The 11,878-nt window shown below is 32.4% G+C and overlaps 1 protein-coding gene and 1 non-coding gene across 2 annotated transcripts; both read right to left on the reverse strand.

Moving 5' to 3' along the window:
• Positions 1–3,814: 3,814 nt before the first annotated feature.
• On the reverse strand, positions 3,815–4,568 carry LOC140182963 (uncharacterized). The gene is made up of 3 exons (XM_072230947.1): positions 4,370–4,568; positions 4,143–4,276; positions 3,815–3,856 (listed from the first exon to the last, which is right to left on the reverse strand). The coding sequence occupies exons 1-3, from the start codon at positions 4,566–4,568 to the stop codon at positions 3,815–3,817; spliced, it is 375 nt and encodes a 124-aa protein (XP_072087048.1).
• Positions 4,569–11,775: 7,207 nt separating this feature from the next.
• On the reverse strand, positions 11,776–11,849 carry TRNAV-AAC (transfer RNA valine (anticodon AAC)). The gene has a single exon. It is a non-coding gene; the product is annotated as a tRNA-Val (tRNA).
• Between the last annotated feature and the right edge of the window lie 29 nt (positions 11,850–11,878).

Below are 11,878 nucleotides of genomic sequence, written 5' to 3' on the forward strand. Positions count from 1 at the left end.
AAATAATAGCTAAGATAATACAAAAATACCGAATAAACAGAAAATGAAAATAAATCTTCTGAAGCTTCGTCGTCCATATCCTGAAAAGGAATAACCTGTAGAGGAGTGAGAACGTCGTCCTCGCTTGTTCTCACTATAGGGTTACAGAAATTGCTATAACAAGATACGTAAAATAGAATTATTCTTAGAGTACAGCGATCATCACTCGTCTTATGAGTCTTTCCAAAAACCTTGAGTACACATTCGAAATCTAGAAAATCCATTTTGAAGACTTGGTAAATTTCTCAAATATTTTAAAACAAAACCCTTTTCCTTTCTTGCAAAATCTGAAAAGTTTTTCCTAGACAGTATGAATGACCAACATGTCCCAAACATAGGTTCAATTAAGTCTATGCTGTAAGAGTTTGATTTTTCATACTTTTCTAGACCACAACCGTGAAAGCAGTTACCTACGTGGTATAAATGTTCATCCTGTTCCAAGCATAGGTTCATTAAGTCTATACTGAAGCAGTCAGATACTTTATACAGAACTAGAACTCAACATACCAACCACGGCCTCAAGCCTATCCAATCTAACACGGCCCCCGGCCCAAACAACTCAATCATCAACCAATTCATCACAAACCAACCAATCAAACACAATCACAAATAATTTAGTTCAAACACAATCAATAGCAATTACAACAAATATAGCAGTTAGCAGTTAACATAAGTATTCACATAGACAAACCAATTACAATATGCATACCCAAACAATGTCACATAAATGCAAATGATGAATGTCTGTCCTACAGGCTGTGATATCACATTGTCGGTTCAATTGCCAACTCGACACATCTCTATGGAGATGTCGCCCTTCGAAATCATCATATGGGAACCCCCGAGATATAGTGCTCAGATCACTGTCTAGGGTTTTGCGCCTGCACGCTCTATTGATCCGAAGGGATGCGAGCGGGATACTCTTGCCACCGACCTCGCATCTCACCGCAAGCGGGACGAACCACCGCCCTTACGCTGCCGCCGCTACCTCGACAGGCGGGATCCAACCGTAGCCCCTGCCGGGTGCATAGCGTCTCATACCCTCAATATAAAACAGTAGTCCAGTGGTTTTTCAGAAAAAATTTTTCAACACATCAATCAGGCTCAATATCTTATTTCAAAATCATTCTTGGCCCATTTACTTTTAAATAACAACCGTATTCAATTCACACCTTGCCAATAATCACTTTTCAAAACGGAGCCACTTTCCACTTCTTTCCAACACTTTCAAACAATCTCAAAACCATGCCAAATTCAAAATCATCTTTCGAGAGACTCAAAATCATTCATTTCTAAATCAGGATTCGGTCATAAAATTCCTCAGCGGAGTCTCAAGACTTCAGGGGAGAATAACCTAACTCATTTTCTTAAATTCATTGAAAACCTCTGAAACCTTAACTTCTTGATTTGAAATATAAAGAATAGAATTTAAACCAAAACCAAGTCATGTATCCAAATATTCCGAACCAATTTCAAAACCAACTTACTTAAACCAAAACCAAAGCACAATTTCATTCTTAAATCTGTTTCCTAAGGCTCAGAAATTATTTCAGTTTTACTAAATCAAAGCTTTAGAGAATACTTCAAACTTTTCCTAAAATGTCGTCAAGTGAAATTAGTAAATCAAAATCCAAGTTTCTTTTAAATCCATTAAAACTTCCCCAAATTTGCTTACTTAATCAAATTTCAAAACATAATTATTTTCATCTTTAGATCGACTTTAAAACAAAATCCTTTTCTAAAATAGTTTACATTCAAAATATAATAATTTTCTCAATAAAAGATTTCAAACCTAATTCATTTATCAGTAATTCAATTCAAGGCATAATTCCTTCTCTTTAAAATATCATTTCAAATAAAAACCCAGACATATAGAAATTTCGGCAGCATCTCCCCTAAAACTTGGACTTTGCCACCCTTTTCGGGTCCCAACCAAACCAATCATCAACCCTTCTCAATGGGTTCAAGACCAAATCAGTTTCCAATAAACAAAACTCAGACTTTCAAGCTATCAAAATCATTTCAAATCAACCAATCTAAAAATATCCAATTTATATTTCACTCAAACACGCAACCATATTCATCCAAGACATAATCAGACAACCCATAAGACTCACATAATCACCAGAAATACATTTCGCACAGCATATCTATTTATAACAATTCCAATTTTAAAGTGAATTAGTTTGAATAAAAAGCCCCTACCTCGATCAGCAAAACCATAACCTAAGCGCCTCACGGAAAGCCTTTCATCTCGATCCGAAACCAACAACAAAAACCTCGGCTCTGATTGCTCTCTCAAAAGCAGAAACAGCTACAAACGGCACAGGTAAACCGGATTCTAACTCCTAAAACCATTAACATTGCAATTACTTTATTACACGGACCAGAAAACTAACGCAGGGCTTTCGAAACAGAAATACTCACTGAAATAACAAAATGAAGCAGCCGCAACTCCAAATCGACCCGGCAGCGGCTCCGTCAACAACCTCAAGCGACAGCGGCGATGTAAAATACCTGATGACGGCGACGTAAATAAGAAGTGACTGAACTATGTAGCGGCAGTCCCGGTGGTGGTTCCGGCGGCGGCAACTCGCGATGACTCCTAGCACAAACAGCCGCAGCATAACTCTCATGGTAAAGGTGAACTTTAACGGATAAGGAACCTGAAGACGGGTTAAAGCTTACCAAATGACACCGGCTTCAGTGGCAATTTTCGGTGGCCGCAGCAGCGGCGTGGAGCTCCAGCGGCAGAGGCTCGGCCATAAGCTTAGGCAGCGGCAGATCTGGCGGCGACGGCTCCTCAACGGCGACACACTCCACTGTGGCAGCTCCCTCGCAGCACGTCTCTCTCTCCCTCTCGCGAATGGTGACAGCGTCTGGCAGCAGGGAGGACGAACGGCGACAGCGACTTCTCCTCCTCGCACGACTCTCTCTCCATTTCTGGTCTTCCTCTCGACGGTGACGGGTCGGGACGAACGGATCGGTGGTAACGGGTCAGACCCGCGCCTCCACTTCCCGCGGTTGAGCTCTCTCACGCTCGTTCTTCCTCTCTCTTCCTCTCGGTGACAGAGGCGCGACTCATGGCTCCATGGACGGATGACAATGGCGGTACAGATTGGGCAGCGGCAGCAACGTGGCCTCCTTCCCCCTTTCCTCGTTCCTCCTTCCCGTCAGCCCTCTTCTCCTTTTCTTTCTTTCCTTCTTCAGATAACTGTGTGGGTGTGTTTAGACCATCTCCAGTAGGGAACTCATCCAAGTTCCTGTTTATGGCCCACCTGTCATAAAAAGTAACTCCACATCAGCTTTTGCGTCATAAACAGTAAATAGAAACTCAAAGCATATCTCTCTTCTCCATTAGGAGGAACTAACTTTAGTCCCTGTTGTGGTCCCACTTAATTAATTAATTAAAATACTTGAAATTAATGTAATTAATTTTTTTCAATAATGTAATTTAAATTTATAAATTTAAAAATAATTCACTATTAAAAGATATTAATATTAAATAAATTCATGTATAACAATAATACACAATATATAATTCGGGGTTACACTAATTTGTAAAATTACTTAATACAAAGAAAAAAATAATTAAGCTTTATAGTTGACGACAAGCATTGTGAAATTGTCATGTGTTCAATCAAGTCCTCTTTCAATTGTCTATGCTGCTGCCTATTTCGAAGTTGGGTATTTCTTTGGAGAAGTTGATGGTATGGTACAAAATCTTCTTCCCCCAGATGAGGTTGTGATAAGCCATTTTCGACATCATCATACTCTAAGCCTTGAGCAAAATTTCCTGCATAAGTGTATCTTTCATCTTCAACAATCATATTATGCAATATAATACAAGCTTTCATTATGTTGGAAAGCTTCTTTTTTTCCCAAAAATGAGCTGGACCACGTATAATTGCAAAGCGTGCTTGCAACACACTGAATGCTCGCTCCACATCTTTTCTTTGCCCTTCTTGGTATTGTGCAAATAACTTGCGTTTCTCCCCTTGTGGCTTTGAGATTGATTTGACAAATGTGGCCCATTCAGGATAAATACAATCTGTTAAATAGTATCCCATAGTATAATTATTATCATTAATAGTATAATTTACCTCTAGAGCACGGTCATTTAGAATATCATCGAATACTGGAGAACGATCTAACACGTTCATATCGTTATTTGAACCAGAAACTCCAAAGAACGTATGCCATTTCCAAAGGTCTGAAGATGCTATAACCTCAAGTACTATAGTTACAACCCCACGATAACCACTCATGTACATACCTTTCCACGCCTTTGGACAATTTTTTCATTGCCAATGCATGCAGTCAATGCTACCCAACATGCCAGGGAAGCCACGACCCTCCGCCATTTGTAGTAGGCGTTGTACATCATTTGGATTGGGTTTTCGCAAGTATTCATCCTTGAACACCGAAATGATACCTTCAACAAATTTTTCCAAGCATTCAATTGTAGTGCTCTCGCCTATGCGCACATAATCATCAACAGCATCAGCTGCTACGCCATATGCTAACATCCGTATCGCAGCGGTACATTTCTGGAGTGACGACAAGCCTCTTCTTCCAGTTGCATCAACCTTCTATTGGAAATACAGATAGACGCTTGAGAGAGCGTCTATTATCCGAAAGAACACATGTCTTCTCATTCGAAATCTCCGTCGAAAAATGTCAGCATTATACACCGGTTCATCTGCAAAGTAATCTTGGAAAAGGCGATCATGTCCTGCTTCTCAATCTCTGTTGATCCATCTACGAGTAATTGGGATAAAGCTTCTATCGATACCTTATTCTTCTGAATCTTCGAGTAAACATTCATCCATCCAATTATCTATGAGTGTGTTATCTTGCCGTCTTCTTTTGTCATACAAAGTCTCATTAAACATATCATCAAAATTTCTAGCCATATCTAGAAATGTAATTTTTAGTTCTCTTTCGAGGTGAGAAACAAGAGTTGAAGTGGAGCTGCGGAGTCATTGATAGTTGATATTTACAAGTGTGTCTGCAATAAGTACCTTAACGGCTAGTTAACGGCTAGTTTTGCAACGATCACTTTCATGACAATAAGGGCATAATAATATTGACTAATTTAAAAACTTACATCATAAATAAATAAAACAAACTACATCAGATACCAGTAATACGCAATAAAAATAAGAACATAATACATAACTCTACGAATACAAGGAACCATTAAGTAAACCACTTGGCGATTATTTTCTCACATGCAATCTCATGAAGAGCTCGTTGTTTTTCACTCATTGTAGACGTGTCAGCATTAAGTATTTGCATATCCATCTCCCTTTCCCTTTCCTTGGCCATCCTTTCCATTTTCCTTTCTTTTTCTTTTATCTCCATTTCTTTAATATACCTCTGAGTATGTAATTCTAGTTCTTTCATTGCCGCTTGAGCTTGTAATTCTTGTTCTTTCATTGCCACTTGAATTTGTAACTCCTTCTCTTTGATTGCCATAATCTTTGCTCTATGTTCCTTCTCCTCTTCTCTTTCTTTTTCCCTATCCATTAGTTCCTTTTCTCTAACATTCTTAATATCTTCCATGAGAGATAATTTTTTAACAACCGATGATTTCTTTTCGCTAAAATCTTCAGACATTTGTGCTTTTTTCTTACCTTTTCGCTTGCTCTTCTTTGATCCTTGTGAGCGAACGGGAGAGTCCACACCGGGTTTGTTAGCCAATGGTGTTTCTGGGTTTGATGAGGATGAGTATGCTTCAGTTGCACTAACCTTGGTTCTCTTTGAGCCGCCACTCTGTGTAGGTAGTTGGCTTCTCCATTTTTGCTCCAACCTAAGCATGTTTCAATGCCTCTCAAAAGTTAATTTTTTACCATAATTTGTGGAATAAATTTTATAGGCCAACTCCTTTATATTATCAGCGTTCGAACCACTCCTTATGTTTCGACTAGCTTGATCGTAGCAACCAGCAAATTGTGCAACAGTCTTGTTGATCTTATACCATCGTTTCTTACATGCAACTACCTCCTTGTCATGTCAGAGAAAAATTCTACACAGTAGCTATGAATTCGACTCCAAAGTGTTTCTCCATTTTGATCGGTACCAACTATAGGGTCAGTTGAAACATTTAACCACGCACTAATCAACATCTCATCCTCTTCCCAATGCCAGTGTTGAATACTATCTTGCCTCCGATCTTCAATATCATCATCATTGAGGTCGATAGCATCTAATCCACGAGGGTTGGCAAAATCTGAATATTGCGAATTTCGACTAGATTGTATAGGAGTATGAGAGGATGGGTTAGAAGAGCCACCAACACCAGATGTGTTATGTCTTGATGCACTGAATTGAGTTGGAAACGGTAAAGAAGTTGGAGTAACATTTCCAATAGAGGGGTTAAATATGGATGAAAATGGAAAATGTGGTGTTTGTGAATTTTGATTTTTTAGTCAGAATATAGGAAATTGATTATTATAAGGAGCTTGAAAATTGAAATTAGAAAGATTTTGTGGATTTGGATTTTGAAATGTATTCGGTAGTGTGAAATTTTGATTTGGGACTTGAAAGTTTGAGGTTTGAGATTGTTGGGTATTTGGAATTTGAGAAAAGTTTTGTAAGTAATTCAAGAAAGAGTTGAGTTGGTTTGGATCCATTTTTCCGAACAAAAAATAATATTAGCAGAACTTTGATTTCGTAAACTTGGAAGAAGATGAAGAAGAGTAGTAGAAAGTGTGAGAATAGAAGTGTATCTAAGTGGTATATATAGAGAAACAAAATATCAATTTATTAATAATAACCATAACATGGCAACGGCTAGTTTCCAACGGCTAATTTTTCAACGACTAATTTTGCAACGGCTAACTAAATATAATAATATAAATTATTAATTAAATAAAAATTTAATCATTTAATTAATTAATTATTATAATTATTAATAAATTAAATATGATTTAATTATTTAATATAATTACTTATATATAATTATATAAAATAATTAAATCATATTTAATTTATTAATAATTATAATAATTAATTATATATGTAAAGTATACTATATATATAATGGTCAGCTCAATACATATATATATAAAGTATTAATTTTATTAATAAAATATCATTTTATTGAAAGAAAGGGAGTCCCTTGAGCAGGACTTCTATTGCTTTGAACGTTGTGAAGGAACTCACTTTTGATTTGCTTCAACGGTAGGTCCTCACTTTTTACTGACACACAATAAATGAGGCTCAAAATTCTTTTACCGTTGGAGTTGCTCTTAGGATAGGGGTGGCGGCTGAGGGTTAGGGATTAGGGTTTCATTTTTGAAAATTAGGGTTAGTGTTAAGCTAGGGGTAGTTTAGGTAATTTCAAATAAAAGTAGGGATAATATAGTAATTAGAAATAAATTTTAATTTAATAATAATAATGTATAAAAAACACTATTTGTTCATCAATTTTACAAATTATTTTCAATAAAATGTTCAAATCAAAAAATTAGAAATAATATAAGTAATTTCTTTATTTTCCAAAACGGCAGTATTAATATTTTAAAATGTTAATTATTTAGTCCAAATTATATAAAATTCTTATTATTTCATGACTACTAACTCTATAATTCAAATATAGAAAATAATTCAATAATGGTAAAATTGGATAATAATCTTAATTTATTTCAAATTCAATTAATCAAAACTTACCTTAATTATCTTTAATAAAATAGTTTTTGAAATTAAGACTATAAGTAACTATATAATTTGAGATTTGGTCATAATAAGACTTTTCAAAAGTTCTGGATCTTACACCTTCCATAATAGCTTCTTGAACAAGTTCTTTGAAATGAACACAATTATTAGTCGAATGGCTAGTTAGTTGATAAAATTTACAATAAAATTTTTCTTTAAGTTCTTTAGTATAAGGCGGTTTTTCCTTTAGGTAAAACCAATTGCTTATCTGTGAGCAATACATCAAAAATTTATTCCAATTTTTTAATAACAAAACTATATTTTTTTCCACTCTTATATTTTGATTCGCTAGATTTATCAAAATTAATAATTTTCTTTAGTGAAGAGAAAACATATAGAGAATTTTTTTTTTTAATTCACCCAAATTGACTTCAACACTTTTTATGTTCTGGGTCTTCGCTGGAAAACTCCATTTTAATATATGAATTTTTTTTCTTTTGAAGGAAAGACTTATAATTTTTGTATTTGCTTTCCTTTTTAAATGCTTCATTTTCGTTCTTAAACAATTTAACTTGTCTAACTCTTTCAGCTAAATGATCTAAGTCATGAATATGCACATTAACTAATTTTTGGCGCATATTAAATCCCAGACTCATAGTTACTATTTTGACAATCTCACTTTCAAGAATCGACACATAACATCAATTGCGAGTATTTTTTAATCGAATCATATAATAATCGATCAGTTTATTATCATTTCACTTCAACGCAAACAAGTCATTTAAGGTTACCTTTAACTCTCCTTTATAGAATTAACTATGAAAGGCATTTTTCAATTGTGTCCATGTAGGGGTGAAAAAAGGCCAGTTGGCCTGTCAGGGGCCTGTGTTTGGTCTGGCCTGACCTGGCCTGTTATAAAATAAGCACAGGCTCAAGCTCTTATAAAAATCTTATTATGTTAATAGGCCAGACTCAGACTCACTAATTAGCCTTATTGACTTGTTAGACTTGCCTGGACCTGTTAATACATAATTACATATATAAATAATTTTTTTATTATTAACAAAATTATGAAATATTTTAAATTTATTATATTTAATTATAAATAATTTTGTATATTTTAAATATTTTAAAATTTAAAATTTTTTATAAATATTAAATATGACATATTACATATAAATATGTTTATTAAAAAATAATTTTTTTAAATAATATTTTTATTTTTTATTAAAAAAATATCAAATTTTTTAACAAGTTTCAGGCCAAACCAGATTGAATAACAGGCCAGGTTTAGTACTTAAAAAAAAGTCTATAATAAACTGCAAGTCAGACTCAAGCCAATTGACTACATGACAAATCAGACCTGTTAAAAGGAAAGCCTGACCTGACTTAGCATGTTTCTATTTCTATGTCTATGTTAAAATTGAGTTGGGCCTTAAATTCAAAATCAGATAAAAGTATTTTTTGTCAAAGAAAAAGAAAAATATTTTATTTTTAAATTTCTATTATTTACTAAATTTTTTAATTCGTCCAAATATCGAGCAACGTACTTGACAGTAGAATCACCTTCTTTTCCAGTAAATTTTGTGACAATTTTATGATTTTTTTTAAATATTTTTTGCACTTCGACCATTTGATCTAAAATTTCAGAAAAAAAGTCGAACTAAAATAAGGTTGATTTATAAAATCTATATTTATTCCTACTCAATTAAAAATATTCTTAACTATTCTTGTCATTTGATATTGATCACCACACTAATAAGCTCGAATCCTATTTAAAATTTCATCAGTATTTTGACTTCGTCGAACAACGTGAGGATGAACTTCCTTGTCGAAACCCTACTAAATTTTGAGGATCACCATGCCCCTTATCATATTCTACAATCGTACCAATTCGTTCGACCTGCCTGGGTGCTTATAATATGGGTGTTTGTCTTCTTCATTTTACAATATCTTTATTTTAGTATTTCTTTTTATAATTATGCTATCGTATTGTAACTTCAGGATTTTTATTAAACATATACGAAGTCATAATATAGATTTATATCTTTGTAGCAACTATTGAAGAATATATATATATATATATATATATATATATATATATATATATATATATATATATATATATATATATATATATATCAAATAATTGTTCAAAAATATCTATATAATAAAATATATAAAAATTAAATTTAATAAGGAATAAACTTTAAAATTCTAATAAAAATATAAATTATTTCATGTGCATAGCATGAGTATCTAGACTAATTTTACTTGAATATATAATATCATGTCTGAATAAAATTCTAGATAATTAATTTACCGAGTCATATTTATTTTTATGGGACTTTAAAACTTGAGTAATACTTACGTATTTTTATTTTATGCGTGTTCTAAATACTTATTTTTTGTTCAAACTTTAATTATGTGTTGGAGTGGTTAAATATTTGATTATATATTGTATAAAAAATATACCAATCAAACATATAATAATACATGAGAAAAAATAATTTACATTTTAGTTTTAGAAAGGTATTAAGTATTAAACTATTAACTATTAAGGCAACTTTTAAAACGCTCTACGTCCTAGATGTCAAAAATGCGCTGCCGAACTTAGAATAAATTATTATTTGTACCCATAAAAGATATAGATACTGATAAATGTATTTATATAAGAATAAAACGATAATTATAACCACAGAAGATAGCTTTTGTGTGCCAAGAGTACCCAGACATTAGTTACACAATTGGTCTGTTTAGATATTCTTGGCACACATAAGTTATCTTTCGTAGATACAATTGTCGTTCTATTCTTATATGGATACATTTGTCAGCATTTATATCTTTTATGGATACAAATGGTAATTTATTTGCCGAACTTATTAAAAAGAAACAAAACATTATTTTTAAATACAAAATAGTGAGTCCACATTGACAGTATTTTCAAAATCATAAAATAAAAAAAAAATAGACAATTTCCACAACAAAATAGAAGACACAATTTCCTTTTAAAAATTTATTGTTTGTTGGAATCATAAGTGGGGCATCTTTTGTAGGTCAATATATAGGGATCGGATCTTTTTTCTTTGAAGTTTTTTTCGGAGGATAATTGTTTTTTTAACGTATTTTTTAAGTTGACAAATCAAAGACTAATACGTCATAAATTTGAATTTTATTTAAGAATTTGTTATTGATCAATGAATTGCTATATAGATATGACTGGATTCAAATTTCTGACACTTATTTAAACAAACTAATAAACTAATTACTAGACCAATCTAATTTAATTTTTTCAAGAATAATATAACCGTATAAGTAGGGGTGTACATTAAAAACCAAAATATGGTTAACGGATTAAAAAACTATAACCACATTTTGGTTAATTAATTTAACAAAATAATTTTAAAATTATATCCATATTTTCTAAAATTAGTTAACAAAAACTAAATTAAAAAAATTAATTTTTAACCAGTTAACTAAAATCAAAACTAAATTTTAAAAAAATTTAATTTTAATATTTTTAGATTAAAAATTCATTTAAAAAAATATTTTTTAGAGAACCGATTTTTTTGTCAAAAACCAGTTTTTTGATCCAAAAATAGGATTTTTGTCCAGAACCGATTTTATTTTTCTAAAATCCAGTTTTTTTATTTAAAAACCAATTTTTTTAAGATTAGTTTTTATTTTTACAATCGATTAAAAATCAATTTTTAAATTTTATAACTAGCTAATAACTAATTTTATCATATAAAATTAATTTAGTTAATTAATCAAAATTAAATTTTTGATTAAGCAAAAAATATATTTAATTTTTAGATTAACCAAACTATATACAATCCTACCCATAAGGATCAGATTAATTATTGGGAAGACTAACAAAAAATTAAAAAAAATTAATCATTGGGTAGTACAAAATACGAAAATGAAAAGCAACCAAGACAAAAATGGTAACATGGATCAGTGTTGCATTGCAGCAATGGTTAACAAAAAGCGTCTTTAAGGAACTTGACCCAAAATGATGGCTGACCAAAAATGAAAAAAAGGACTTAAATGGAAAAAGAATAAAAACATTACTGGCGTCGCCCGGACTCGAACCGGAGACCTTCAGTGTGTTAGACTGACGTGATAACCAACTACACCACGACACCAGACAAAATCTAAGTGAATTACATTTTAT

The sequence above is a fragment of the Arachis hypogaea genome, chromosome 20, assembly GCF_003086295.3.
Source record: "Arachis hypogaea cultivar Tifrunner chromosome 20, arahy.Tifrunner.gnm2.J5K5, whole genome shotgun sequence".
NCBI classification, from domain to species: domain Eukaryota; kingdom Viridiplantae; phylum Streptophyta; class Magnoliopsida; order Fabales; family Fabaceae; genus Arachis; species Arachis hypogaea.

What these genes read in the sequence shown, in the direction of transcription:
- LOC140182963 (XM_072230947.1), bottom strand. Translation starts at nt 4,568, where the DNA reads ATGTTAGCATATGGCGTAGCAGCTGATGCTGTTGATGATTATGTGCGC. An exon ending in TGGCTTCCCTGGCATGTTGG is followed by an intron (nt 4,277 to 4,369) that starts GTAGCATTGACT and finishes TTGTAACTATAG; the next exon opens with TACTTGAGGTTATAGCATCT. An exon ending in TAAATGACCGTGCTCTAGAG is followed by an intron (nt 3,857 to 4,142) that starts GTAAATTATACT and finishes TGATTGTTGAAG; the next exon opens with ATGAAAGATACACTTATGCA.